General features: G+C 39.5%; 1 protein-coding gene across 1 annotated transcript; it reads right to left on the reverse strand.

The window, feature by feature from the left end:
- Window positions 1-4871: 4871 nt before the first annotated feature.
- On the reverse strand, window positions 4872-7612 carry LOC147487956 (uncharacterized). Its single transcript, XM_086574215.1, has 3 exons — window positions 7357-7612; window positions 7190-7266; window positions 4872-4979 (listed from the first exon to the last, which is right to left on the reverse strand). The coding sequence occupies exons 1-3, from the start codon at window positions 7610-7612 to the stop codon at window positions 4872-4874; spliced, it is 441 nt and encodes a 146-aa protein (XP_086430341.1).
- Window positions 7613-15461: the final 7849 nt, after the last annotated feature.

Here is a 15461-nt window from a genome sequence, read left to right on the forward strand (position 1 = left end):
CTGACAAGGAGGGCCGACCTCGCAGATTTGAGGAAAATCGCCATCCTAGACAAGTCCGACCAGACAGGGAAAAAAGGCGTCACGGAAGAAAGTATAAGGAAAACCTTCATCCTAGACTGGACCGACCTGACAGGGAAGGCCGACCTCGCAGATTTGAGAAAAATTGCCATCCCAGACAGGGAAAGAAGGCGTCACAGAAGGAAATATAAGGAATACCAATATCCCAAATGAGACTGACCTGACAGGGAAAACCGACCTCGTTGACCTAAGGAAAATCGTCGTCCTAGACAGGTCTGATTCAATAAGGAAGGAAGGTGTCATAGAATCAACTAGAGGGAAGACCACAATCCCAGACAAACTACCGACCTAGATAGGCTAGTTACATGCAAAGAAAAAGACAATCTCCAGTCGAACCCGAACGTGTGTATCGCCTAAAATCTCTAACTCTTGTAAGAGGTAATGGCAGGTGTCATCTTCCACATAGGCTCGACCGGGGGTGTATGTCTGTTTAAATCTTCTGGATAAAATGGATTTCACCCCACTTAACACGAAGTCCCTTTGATGTAACTTCCCACTCATCGTAAAGTTCATTTGAACCTTAACGAAGCTTGTCCGATTCATCCGTATCCGTTGCCACGAATTTCCGAACTGGTGGATGCCACTTCGGGCTTCCAACGCCTATCTTTCATGGATGCTTCTTCAGGGTACTACCAGATCTCTTTGAATGTGGATAACCAAGAGTTCACCGCCTTCATTACCGACCAAGGCATTTTTTGCTACACTGTTATGCCTTTTGGTCTGAAAAATGCCGGCGCAACCTACCAAAAGCTTGTCAATACAATTTTTTCCAATCTGCTGGGGATAATAATGGAGGCTTATATCGATGATATAGTCGTTAAATCGAACCTTACTGGTGATCATCTTTCTGATCTTCAACTTGTTTTTGATAGGCTTAACAAGTATAACATGAGACTCAATCCCACCAAATGTTCTTTTGGCCTCTCTTCTGGAAAATTTCTGGGATACCTCATGACTCGTAGAGGTATTGAGGCTAATCCTGATCAGATATGCGCCTTTATTGATATGTCATCACCAAAAAATAAGAAGGAAATTCAACGACTTACTGGTCGGCTTGCCGCTCTTCATAAATTTATTTCTAAATATTCCGATCGTTGTCATCCCTTCTTCCAGACTTTAAAGGGGCCGGCAACTTGGAACGTTGATTGTGAGATGGCATTGCAACACCTGGAGAAATAGTTGGTCAGTCCTCCTATATTGACAAGTCCTTCAACGGGTCAACCTAGTAGCATATACCTGGCAGCTACAACTCAAGCTCGTTAGTCGTTCTTTCTTTTCATTGATGATGGTAGACCCGCCTTTTTATTAGTAAGACTTTAACCGGCCGAAGTCTCGTTATTCAAAGATGGAAAAATTGCACTTGCATTGGTTCATGTCGCCGCCGATTGAAACCATACTTCGTGGGAGGTTGGTCAGAATTATAATTGAAAATCCCTTTACGCAAGATCTTTCGAATGCACGTAAAATCAAGTAGATTAGCCGAATTGGAAAGTTATCTTAGTGCATATAGCATTGTCTTTGAAAGTCGTACTACTGAAAAAGGATCTGGCTTCTTTGATAGCTGATTTTCCGATTCATGATTCTCCTATTGACGATTCCTTGCGCCAGGAAGAATCTATGGAAGACATTCTGCCGCTAATAACTGGGGGCGACGAAGACCAACATAAAAACGCAATTCCTAATCCCATTGGCCTATGAATTGTTTACTCAGATGGCTCCCATAGTAAATCTGGGTCTGGAATTGGATGCATTTTTTGTTAAACCCGGCAAAAAAAAAGATTGGGAAATCTGTGAGACTTGGCTTCGCCGCTTCAAATAACGAAGCCGAGTATGAGGCTGCCATTTGTGCCTTGAGAATAGCTTTGACACTGGGGGCGCGAAAGCTCCAGTTATACACAGATTCTCGCCTTGTTGCCAATAAGTTTGGTGGGTCTTTTGAAAGCAAGAGATGAGCATATGGCGGCTTATCTTAGTTTGATACGTAGTCTTGCTCGACAATTTGATAGCATCTTTATCACTCAAAGACCCCGAAATGACATACGTCATGCAGATTCATTGGCTTATCTCTCTGCCACCGTTAGAAGCGAAGGGTCAAGACAAATCACTTTTGCAGTCATCTTTTCGTCAATCTAAGTTTGAATGTTTTACGCTCGCTTAGTTCGTTACTCTCATTACAAAAAAATCTGACGAAGCTACCACATTTAGCTTTGTCAGTTTAAGTTTGAACGTTTTTACGCTCGCTTAGTTCATTACTATCATTACGAAAAAATCTGACGAAGTTACCACATTTAGCTTTGTCAGTCTAAGTTTGAACATTTTTTACGCTCGCTTAGTCATTACTATCGCTACGACAAAATCTGACGAAGTTACTACGTTTAACTTCGTCAGTCTAAGTTTGAACGCTTTTACGCTCGCTTAGTTCGTTCTTAGCACTATAACAAAATCTGGTAAAGTTACCACGTTTAGCTTCGTCAGTTTAAGTTTGAACGCTTTTACGCTTGCTTAGTCCATTACTATCGTTCCGACAAAATCTGACGAGGTTACCACGTTTAGCTTCGTCAGCCTAAGTTTGAACGCATTTATGCTTGCTTAGACTAATTTTGCAAAGTTAAGTACGCATTGGGGGCGTTTTTCTCTACGTGGGGGCGTCTCGTTCTATTTCATTTCAACTGCATAAATCTACAACATTGTCAGTTTTCCGCAGGTATGTTATCTGACACAACAACAATATTCAATAACAAACCCATTTTTATTTTTATTTTTCATCAAAAGAAGTTTTAGCCCTATAGTATTACATTTACACAATTATCTAATCAATTGTCTCTGTCAATTGTCTTACAGTTATTCGATTAAATCTTCATTTTCTTCTTCCAAATCTGCATTCGTTCGCTTAGTACTTTCGGTTAACTATTTTCCACAGTCATTCTTTTTTCTAAGGCATTGTACTGAACTTTCTACGAAAAATTTTCCGAGCAAAAATTTTCGTCAGCTTCATTATTTTTTCTAAGGCATTGTGCCGATCTTTCTACGAAAATTTTCCGCGCGACAATTTTCGTCAGTTTTACTATTTTTTCTAAGGCATTATGCCGATCTTTCTACGAGAAACTTGTCGAGCGAAAATTTTCGACAACTTTGTTATTCTTTCTAAGGTATTGTGCCGATCTTTCTCCGAGAAATTTTCCGAGCAAAAACTTACGTCAACTTCATTATTTTTTCTAAGGTATTGTACCGATCTTTCAACGATAAATTTTCCTAACGATAATTTTAGTCAGCTTCATTATTTTTTCTAAGACATTGTGCAGATCTTTCTAATAGAACTTTGCTGAGTGAAAATTTTCGACAGCTTCGTTATTTTTTCTAAGGCATTCTGCTGATCTTTCTATGAGAAATTTTCTGTGCGAAATTTTTTGACAGCTTCGTTATTTTTCTAAGGCATTCTGCCGATCTTTCTTACGAACGAGAAATTTTCCAAGTGAAATTTTTTGACAGTTTCATTATTTTTTTTCTAATACATTGCGCCACTCTTTCTGAACGAAACTTCTGTCAGCTTCTTTAATTCTTCTTCAGCATTAATTGACACCTTTCTGTGCGAAACTTTTCTCCGTCGACTCTTTGTGAATATAATTTGCTTGTAATACCGCCGTTTCTTCGTGCAACGAAAATTCGCATTTCGTCAACTTTCTTAGCGAAAATTTTCCGACGGCTTTATTATTTTTTCTAAGGCATTAAGCCGATCTTTCTGAGCAAAACTTTCCGAGTTGAAATTTCCGACAACTTTATTATTTTTTCTAAGGCATTCAACCGATCTTTCTGAGTGAACTTTCCGAGTACGTGAAACTTTCCTTCCGCTTCATTATTTTTTCTAAGACATTGGGCCGATATTTCTGAGAGACACTTTTCGTCGGTTTTTCTGAGCGAATGTTTTCTCCGACTTCTTTATTTCTTCTACTGCATTACGATGGGATCACCCTGAGCAAAACCTCTCTTCAGCTTCTTTATTTTTTCTAAGGCATTGATATCTTTCACTCAAATTTTTTTGTCAATATCTTTTGCTCGTAATTTTTTCTTTTCAACCTGCGACAAAAATACAAATCTTTTCATCAGTCTTTCTGACTTAACCAAAATTTTAAGATAACTAATAAAAAATACTAACATACATGTTTCATGCTGTCGAATATTATTGACACCACTTTTTCCCCGAGATTCCCCGAGATTTTCTGTAGTTGAATTTTCCGAGTTGATCCATTGCGTACGATACGTTTTCTTTATCTATTGCTCTTTGGCTAATAGGCCCATATCCGTCTTGTGGCATAGCGCTTCTCAACTTCACCTCCATGTTTCGTCAGCTAATTGTCTTGTACCAAACATACAACAAATGAAAATCTAACGAACACCATAACCTTTACTGAACGATACACTTGGCCACAGCCATATCGATTATATTGACTTTCTTTCAAACTGCGTTGCAGTACGTTTAGGCTCCTCAGGCGATTGGTGTTATAGTCCGCACTCGAGTCGTTGCTAGGGAAGGATATGAGGTAATTGATATACATCCAATGGGAACATTTCTAGGCCCAACAACGAACACCGCACCAGCATGAATCACTTGTCTCGCAGCATTTGTTCTCCCACTAACGACTTGGGGCACGTAGCTTCTAATCTCCTCAACTGGGTTGTGTTGGAAAATAGTATTGTTATAGTCATTCCCACCAACCTCCCCAGGCAACATGAGGGAACGTCTATGCCGTTGTGTGCATGCACCAGGAGTGCGACAGGTACGAACGAGATGGTCTCTAAACCATTGCAGTTGCACACTGAGGGGATGATTGAGCCTGGTCACGGTGATGTTTCTCGAGGGTTGTTGGACATTTTCCTCCTGCACTTCGCTTCGCTGGAGGTTGCTGATAGCACAAGAAAAAGAATAAAACCATATCGGCAAAAGAGATCCTTAAAAGGTTGGCAGTGCAAAGATTGGTTATCACTTCGTTGCATGCATGTGCTTATCTCCTTCAATTTTTGTCTTTATCTCTTTAATCTCCTTGCCTCAAACACTCCACTATTCTCAGTTACGGTGTTTATCACTTCCTACCTTTGTCTTTATCTCTTTAATCTCGCTTATCACTTCCTACCTTTGTCTTTATCTTTTTAATCTCATTGCCTCAAACACTGGACTTTGTTCACTCAGCTCACCAACTTAGTGGGTCTGCCACTATAGCCCATCCACTTTCTTGAATGGATTACATTTTTTTTTCATACTTCTATTAATGCTAAGGTCTGCAAATCCGGGTTAAAAATTGGTTTTCTTTATCGATTTTTTGTGTCACCTATTTTAATTCTCTCTTCACCCTCTATCAATTAATTACATTGCAGCCTCATATAAATTAGTTTAAAATTATTTATTACACAATATTTCATGCATTTTTCTTGACTTTCCATTTTCATATCATTTGCATTCACACAATATTTTAATATACATTCCGCTCACTCTTTTCTTTTTCCATTTTTCCATTGATTTTTCTTCTCTTCTTTGCCATATGAATTTTGTTCGCATGCCAAAGAGGGGGCGGTGTTTTGACCCCCACCTACGTGGCAAACGTCCATTAGTAGGGGTCTCCACTTTATTCGTTTAATCAACAGGGCTAAGCCCCAATTTGCTTTACCATGGATCAATGTACAGGCCCATTAACTCATGTGTCTAAGGCTGAACCTTAGCCGCATGACTTGCCACTAACGTACATTAATTTATGTCCAGATTTGTTTCTTATCAAAGAGATAACTATCAGTTGAGAGTTATATTCAATCACAATTACTTAAGCTACAAGAATATTTTAGCTACAAGAAGTCTCTACTCTACCTCTATAAATACCAAATTATTTTTCATAAGGAACTACGTGGAAACTTGATCCCTAGAGAATAGATCTTGGGTACGTAGGCAGCCATTATCTTGGTTCAGTTTCATCTCCCCCAACATCAAATTTCTCTGTTTCTTAGTGCGTTCTTGACCATTGCTCTCATTGTGTTGAAGCAGTTTATTGCCGAAACAAAGGGGTCGGTCAAAATATATAAGAGTTGGGAAATTTGACCTTGAGGTAGATCGGCAAAATAGATATAAGAATTAAGGATAACGTAATTGGGGTGTTGTCGTCCCCATAATGTATTGATAACGTAATTAAATCTGGGGTGTCGCTGCCCCCATATATAATGATAACGTAATGAAATTTGGGGTGTCGTCGCCCCCAAATTGTAACGATTATATATGGAAATTTGGGATGTCGCCACCTCCATAGTGTAATGATAATGAAAGTTGAGGTGATGCCCCCAAATTGTAACAATTATATATTGAAAGTTGGGGTGACGCTGCCCCCATAGTGTAATGATAACATAATATGAAATTTGGGGTGTCGCCGCCCCTATAGTATAATAATAATGAAAGTTAAGGTGACGCCCCCAAATTGTAACGATTATATATTGAAAGTTGGGGTGACGCTGTCCCCATAGTGTAATGATAACATAATAAAATTTGGGGTGTCGTCGCCCCCATAGTGTAATGATAGCATAATGAAATTTGGGATATTTGATCTCTAGTTAAAACAAAAGATGGATCGAATTTTATTGAATTATGAAATGATTATAATGAATGAAAAACAAACATTCAACGATAAAACTCTTCAAATGAAAAACATTCCATGGCTTGGCAAATTTTTCTCCAGTGATTCGACGAAGGAAATAAGACCCTTTAGATGCTGGTCTATCAATGATGAACGGTCCTTCCCAATTCTCTAACAGCTTTCTAGATTAAATGAGCTTTTGTTTTCGGCTAAGTACTCAATCTTCTGAGGCCAAGCTTTCTATCATATTTGTGTTTCATGTCTGTCTGATATTTTATTAGACATTGTAAAGCTTCTTCTCGAGTTTTATCAATTGAGTCTGCCACCAAAGTTATAGCAGCATCATTGTTTCCAGTTTATACTATTTATGTCCTTGTAGTTGGTGCAATTAATTCTATCGAGAGGACAACATCCATACCATAAGCTAGGTTGAAAGGGGAAAGATTGGTAGAATGCTTTGGAGTGGTGCGATAAGCCCAAAGCACTGCTGACAATTTTTTAACCCAATTTCCTTTTGCTTCATTAAGCTTCTTCTTCAAAGTTGAGAGAATCATCTTATTGGTTGCTTCTGCTTGTCCATCTGCTTGTGGATAATATGGTGCGGAGAAATTATGCTGAAGTTTTAGTGAGGCGCAAAATTTGTGAATTTCTTCCGTATCAAATTATTTACCATTGTCAGAGACGATGTTAGATGGAACTCCAAAGCGACAAACAATGTCTTTCCATAAGAAACGCCGTACATCTATTGCTGAGATATTGACAAGCAATCGAGCTTCTACCCATTTAGTGAAATAATCAGTCGCAACCAATAAGAATCGTACACTTCCAAGAGCCTTTGGTAGGGATCCCACAATATCCAAGCCCCATTTTGCAAAAAGGCAAGGGCTTAGAATTGGGTGGAGTTTTGTTGCTGGAAGTTTGCCCATATTTGCATGTTTTGACATGGTATGCATTTTTGGGCAAATTCCGCTGAGTGTCTTTGCATGTTAGGCCACCAGTATCCTTGAGTCATGGATTTATGTGCAAAACTACGCCCCCCAAAATGGTTTCCACAAAGTCTGGAGTGTATCTCTTTGAGAACTAGATGATCGACCTTGATATTTGGAAAGACATCTGAGAAGAGGACTGAAATTGTTTGCCTTCCTATAAAGTAGGAGGTTGCCTTTAGTATTTGGAATTATGACAAATTTCCAGGCATCTCTCTTAATTTTGTAGGAAAGTGACGAATCCTCAGGTAGAGTTCCATGTTGCAGAAATTCTAAATAAGTAGGTATCCAATCATCTGGTGAAGAAATCACCATCGATAGATTGGAGATCCAAATGTGGTACTTCTGGAAAATTATTTGCTTCATGGGACTCATCTTCCATATCAACATTGCTTTGGTCGGCATCATGTGTGAGTGGAGAATCACTCTCAACATGATGATCGGCCAAATCTTGATGGTCGGCTAAATCTTCTTGAGCTGCTTTCTCTGAGTGAGATTCTGAACTTGTGTCGGCTGATTGAGCTAGCTCTTCTCTCTTTCTTTTCCTTGTTGTTACGGCATTTACTTGCTCGAATTCGAAATTCCGAGATGTCGTCTGGAAATAGCATAGATGAGCAATATATAAGTTTTGACCATGTTCTTCTATAACAGTTATGGTTGGAAATTAAAGGTTGGAAATCAATATAGATTTTTCTTTCATTGTTAACATCAACTGCGGCAGAGAGATAGACTAAGGCATCGGCGTGACGATTATCATTGCGAGAGTGCTGGTGAACTGCAATGGATTTGAAATGAATGGATAGCTCATGCATTTTTTGGACATATACATCCATCCTATCATTTTGAGCAACAAAAGATCCACCAAATTGATTTGCAACAAGCTTTGAGTCAGTGAATAACTCGATCTTTGTCGCCCCCAGGTCAAGTGCTGTTCGCATTGCATAAATAACCGCTTCATATTCAGCTTCATTGTTTGATGTGCAAAATCCGAGGCGAACAGATTTTTCAATTTTCTCGCCATCAGGTCAGATCAAAACACAACCAAGGCCTGAACCTGATTTGTTCTTGGAACTGTCAATGTGTAAAATCCATAAAGAAGGGTCGACACTTGTGGATGGATCGGCCGATCCTTGTTGTGGATTAGGAGGAGGTTCCTCAAACTGCTCTTCCATGGTCGGTATGTCATCGACAGGAAAATCGACCATAAGTGATGCCATTGAGTGGCCTTTCTCAGATGATCGGCCTTTGTAGATAATTTCATAGGCACTCAAATATGTTTCCCATTCTGCTAATCGGCTAGAATCAGCATTTCGAAGAACTTTTCTCAAGGGGTATTCAGTGTAGACATTGATGATACGCCTTTGGAAATAAGGCTTCAATCTTCGTGCACTATGGACAAGTGAGAGAGCTATTTTCTCAATCTGTGAATACCTTGCTTCTGGAGCTGTAAGGGTCTTACTTATAAAGAAAATTGGTTGTTCATTTTCATCATCAATGAATAAGATGGCACTCACAGCTATTTCTGATGTTGCCATATAGATGCCAATTGTTTGTCTGGTGGTCGGACTAGCAAGAATTGGCGGCTGTACTAGGTATTCTTTCATTTTCTGAAAAGCTATGTCACACTCATCTATCCATTGTGGGGATCCCTTAATGGCTTGAAAAAATTGGTGGAGCCGATCTGAATATTTTGAGTTAAATCTACCCAAAGCGGCTATCCTACCCGTAAGTTACTGGATTTGCTTCTTGGTTTTTGGCGAGGGCATTTTGGTAATTGCATGGATTTGATCAAGATTAGCTTCAATGCCTCGTTTGGTCATAAGGTATCCAAGAAATTTACCTGATACTAACCCAAATGCGCATTTTGATGGATTTAGACGCATTCGAATATGCACCAGGCGATCAATTTTTTTTTGCAAGTGATGAAGGTGTGAAGACTCTTCATGCGATTTGATGACCATACTGTCAATATAAGCTTCCATAAACTTGCCTAAGAAGTCTGAAAATGATGTATTTATGAATTTTTGATATGTTGCTGGTGCATTTTTTAGACCGAAAGGCATTACCTTATAGCAAAATAAGCCTTGGTCTGTTATGAAAGTTGTAAGTTCTTGTTCATCTTCGGCTAATGCAATTTGATAAAATCCCATTGAGGCATCCATAAAAGAAATTCATATAAACCCTGAAGTGGCATAAACCACTTCAGAAATACGAGGCAAGGGATACGGGTGAACATGACATTTTTTATTGACATCAGTAAAATCTACACAAATTCTAAGTTTTCAATTTTTCTTAGGGACTGCTACTACATTGGATATCCATTTCGGATATAGTACAGGCCTAATAAAATTAACATTTAGAAGTTTGTCGATCTTTTCTTTCACTTTGAGCTTTCGATCGGGAGACATTCGGCGAGGCTTCTAACGCACTGCTTTTGTGTTTTGTCGATATCTAGCTTGTGACATGCAAGTGAAGGATCAATTCCAAGTATTTGTTCAACCGTCCATGCAAACACTGTGCAATTTTTCTTCAAAAGCTCAATGAGTTCATCCTGTTCCTTCTGGGAAATTTCCGCATAAATAAAAGTGGTTTCTTCTTCCTTGTTCCCGATCTGTACTTCGAGGAGCCTGTCGATGGTTGGGGGGGCCACCTAAACGCTGCTCCATAGCGTTTACCCGGCCAATGGAATTCTGTAATTATTATTTTACCCCATCGACATTTAGGATGGTGTTGGCCTGGACTTCCAAATCTTTATAATCTTCGAGTACAGACTCATGGCACTTCAAAGCTGCTATCTGATCACTTCAAACTTTGCATACCATACCATCACACTAGAACTTGATAGCCTGATGGAAAGTAGAAACGACAGCTCCCATTGAGTAGATCCAATCTCTTCCCAGAATGACATTGTAGGAGGAGTTACAATCCATGAAAAGAAAATCAATTGTAACTTCCTTGTTCATTAATGTCACCGGAAGAGAGCATCTACCAATTGATTTTGCTGCTGTCCCATCGAAGCCAATGATAGGATTTGGATCGGGAATTATCATTTTCTCGGGGAGATTGAGTCCTTTGTAACAATGCTTGTAGATTACACTTGCCGAACTACTTGTATCGATCATGATTTTCTACACACGATGAATTCCAACAAAAGCTTATATTACAACAGCATCATAATGAGGATGGTGCACTCCTATCAGATCATTATCAATCCAACATAGAGGTCCTTCCTCATAAGTCTCAGTACCCATACCGTGGAGAAAATCATATCCACTATAAACATAGTGGTGGTTGAGATCAGTGATCTTGGAGTGATTGAAATTCTTACGTTGGGTGTTAGACATTGAATCAACTCTGGCATGACCGACTTTGATTACATTGTGTGCGGTCACGACTAAAGCTTGTTTCATTTTACCCAGCAAGTAATCCTGGAGCATACCCTTCTCAATCAAACCTTGGATTATACCCCTTAGAGATCAGCATTGTTCAGTTTCATGACCAAAATCATCGTGGAATTTGCACCAGAGTGATTTGTCACGTGTAGCCTTGGTATCTTTGGAGAGAGGAAAAGGTGGAGATAAGATATTCTTTCCCTTAATCTTCTCATAGATAACAACATACTTCTCGTTGAGGATGGTAAACTTTAACTTGGGAAGTTTATTTTGTTCTTTGTCGTTCCATTGTTATGGCCTACCATCACTCTTGGACTTTTGATCGGTTGTTTGTTGAAACTTCAGTTTTTGACTTTGTTCATGCAGCTTGCTTATTCGATCCCTATCTCTGTGAACTCGTGCCGATGCATCATCTTCAACTTGAATAAACTGTTTAGTTCAAGCAAAAAGTTCATAACGAGTTGTTGGAACGTCTTTTACTATAGAGTTGTAAACGCCGTCCCTATCATAATTAATGCCTTCCTTAAAAGCATAAATGACAAGAATATAAGATGCATCTGGAATTTCAACAGCTTGCTTTCTGAAATCTCGCAACAAACTTACTGAGCTTTTCAACTTTTTTTTTGTTTAATATTAAATAGAGAATCAATATTTTTTGGTTATTTGCAGTTGTGACGAAAATGCTCGACAAACTTGTAAGTAAGATCAGTAAAATTATGGATGGATCTTTCTGGAAGCATGTTAAACCATCTCATTGACTCAATTCCAATGAGTGTGGACGGGAATAACTTGCAAAGAAGAGCATCGTCGAAAGTCCATAAGATCATCTTGTTTCTGTAATTAACAAGATGCATCAAAGGATCTTCATCAATCTCATCATACTTTTCGAATTCTGGTTGCTTGAACGGTTGTTTGGATTTGGAGAGAGAAGGGAGAATCGATGCCACTCTCTATAGCGAGATTTCATATTTTGTTTTCTCGTGACTCCTTATCATTAACAGCCTTTAGTATCATCTCATGGAGACGTCGTTCAGAAAATGGAACATTCTCTCAATGATGGTCACGACCGAACTGTGGACGTTTTGGCCAAGATTTCTTCGGATAAGGTGGAGTGAGTTCTCGTCGACCTGTCCATGCAGGTGAAAGTGACCGAGCTAGTAGTGGAGATCGATTCCTTCGTCTCCTATGGTGAACATCGAGAGAATACGGACAGAGTGCTGGACTGTCACAACCATTTTCTTGACCTGTTGCAAGTGAGTCTCCATCTTCATGGCTACCATTGTCAACATATTTTGGCCGACAATGAGCTCTTGGATTGGGACTACAACTTGAGCGACTAGGTTGTGAATTGGAACTGCTTGGTGAATAGTGTTGCTGTCGAGATCAGCGTATACTGTTATTGCAACGATGACTTGCAGTAGCTTGCCTACCCCTCCTAGAGCTTGGGGTAGGAACTTCATTGGTTTTTCGTTGGTTAGGTAGTCTACCTTGCCGACTTATATGGATATTTTGCCGATCTCCTTTAGCACGGTTCGAATCGGCTAAACCGGTTTTCGTCATGAGATCTTTTGTGAGTTGGTGATCCCTCACAGGGTGGTCGGCATCAAGGTTGGCAGAGGAGTTTGTGGATTCGCTTACGATTACACTGGAAAGTGTTGGCATTCGGCGTTGCACATTCTGTTGGCTCGAAGCCTTTCGTAAGCGACTCGCATGGTTTCTCTTGGTGCGGGAGTTTGTACTTGGAGTCTTTGATAGAGATGCTTCAGTGTTCAAACGATCCCAAACACTTTTTGTCGTGGACCCTAAATCATCTTTGAGAAGTTGACGCAGCTGTTTCTTCAAATTGTTATTCTTGCTCTCCAATTGTCGGAGACAACGGTCGATCTGAGTTGATGGATCGGATATATGAATACCCACTCTCTCAGTCGCATATGGCTGAGGACCATCGAACTTGGAAAGTGAATTCCCAGCAGAAGGGGAGTGCTGAACTTGTGCGGTAAAAGGGAAACTTTCACTGTTGTTTGTTTTTCGAGAAGCCATTGATGTAACTTTTGTTTTGTGGTTGAGGGTAGGAGCACAGACGGCGCCAAATATGTTTCGACAAGATTTGCCTAAACACACCAGTTGGGTTGGAAGTGATCTTTTTCGGAGGAGATTATGAAGGAGATGGTTGTTGGGGAGAGTTGAGACTGGACTTCAGTTTTGAAGTTGCCTAAGTACCCAAAGATATTGCTTGGGATCAAATCTCGATTGCGTAGTTCTGGAAAAATGTTGAAGGTTTGATTTTATAGGTAGGATTGGTGATAGTTACTTCCTCATTCTCCAATATTCCAATCGTGGGATGAAGTTGGAGAACTGGCGGGAAAACTGTCCAGTCGTGGGATGAAGTTGGAGAACTGGTGGGAGAACTGTCACACGATATGAAGTTGATAGAAGTGAATCTTGAATGTGGATGAAGTTATGGAAGTTGTTTGACTTGCAAAATATAGGAGAACAGTCACACGATATGAAGTTGATGGAAGTGAATCTTGAATGTGGACGAAGTTGTGGAAGTTGTTTGACTTGCAAAACATGGGAGAACAGTCACACGATATGAAGTTGATGGAAATGAATCTTGAATATGGACGAAGTTGTGGAAGTTGTTTGACTTGCAAAACATGTGTGCAATTGATATTGATTTTACGTGTAGGTATGTAGGCTTTGAGCATAAGCTTTGAACATGGGCTTTGAGTGTGGGTTTTATTGTAAATAAGCTTTGAGCATGGGCTCTGATCGTGGGTTTTTTGGGCTCTGAGCATGGACTTTATTATAGATAAGCTCTGAGCATGGGTTTGTAGATAAGCTCTGAGCGTGAGCTTTATTATAGATAAGCTCTGAGCATGGGCTCTGAGCGTGAGTTTGTATTGAATTGGGCTTTTATTGGGCCACATTTGTGGGGGTCGGAACAGACACCATACCATGGTATACTAGAAAATATTTGCAATTAAATGTTGAGGATGTAGTTGGGGATACTGTGGATGATGGTTGGATGCATGAAGTGATTCGCCATGTACGTCGTTCATATGATCTTACAATGCGTCGAGTCATCTTTGAGTTTGGAGATATCATCATGTGGTATTTAGGCAATAGATGTTGGCACCAAATCGTTGGGACACCTTTCATCCCATACCCTCCTCTGGAGAATATGTGCACATTGGGAAGAGCTAGTAAGTGGAGGTTCTACCTTAGAAATAATGAAGACTTTGTGGCTACAAGCTTCACTCTATTTAGATTTGAATAGTGACTACGACAGTTACTGTGATCGCGTCTCAAGGGGTCCTATATTGCCGGCTAACATGTACAGAGCTACTAACATGGACTTTGTGGGGACATAAAGCTATTAGAAGTGATTTGCATATCCCATGCCCTATTTAGCCCTACTCTTCATCTCAAGGCCCTTACGAGGCTTTTGCTCCACCTCCTTTCGATCTGGATAACCCATAGAGCTATGACATGGTTACATTTCAGGGAATACATGTCGTTATACCTATACCTCACGTTTATCAAAGTTATCTTCCGAACCTTGTCTTGGATTTTGATGCTCTAGATGAGGTTAATATTTGGTTTATTTTGAAACTCGAATTATATTTGATTTATAGTAATGATTTTTCTTAAAATTATTGAATTTTTTGTAGGCTACACTTAGGCGCTATATGCCGTGTCACAACTAATGATTTATGGGATACGTGACTCGTTTATGACTACAACCGACGAGTACTATCATTATTTGGTAGCCGAGTGAGAAGAGAAGAAAAAGTCATAGGATAGAGCCGTGGAGTTAGAAACACAATTGATAGAAATGACATTGCGAGAATCACGACTACGGAATAAATCCAATAAGAGGCAACCTAACGAGGATTCGAGCCGAAATTAGGTTTTTTTTTTATTATTATTTTTTTATTTGTATAGATTATATTTAATGAATGAATTGAATTATGTTTGTTTAATGAATTGATTTTGTTTGGTTGAATGAATGTGTGGATTATTGAGTTGTGGAATGAATGGAATAGATTGTGGAGTGAATGGAATGGATTGGTGAGTTGTGGAATGATTAAAATGAATTTGTATATGAAAAGAAGAACAAATGTCTTTAGTTTTTGCGTCTATAAAGTACAGATGGCAGAAACATCTGCCATTGGTCTATTTAATTAAAACAGGGGATTAACCACATATTTTCTGCCGTTTGTACACAAATTAGACAGTAGATACACTATGTCGTCTGTCTCCTGACACTGATAGACAAGGCTACAAATCTGATTGGGTTTATCACATCAGCCAAATTTAAAACCCTTATAGCAGTCCCATTGGAATAACATTTTGTGGTGTTTGGGGCAAGGCCCAAAATTTCGATATCGATG

This window comes from Coptis chinensis, chromosome 7 (assembly GCF_015680905.1).
Source record: "Coptis chinensis isolate HL-2020 chromosome 7, ASM1568090v1, whole genome shotgun sequence".
Classification (NCBI taxonomy): Eukaryota; Viridiplantae; Streptophyta; class Magnoliopsida; order Ranunculales; family Ranunculaceae; genus Coptis; species Coptis chinensis.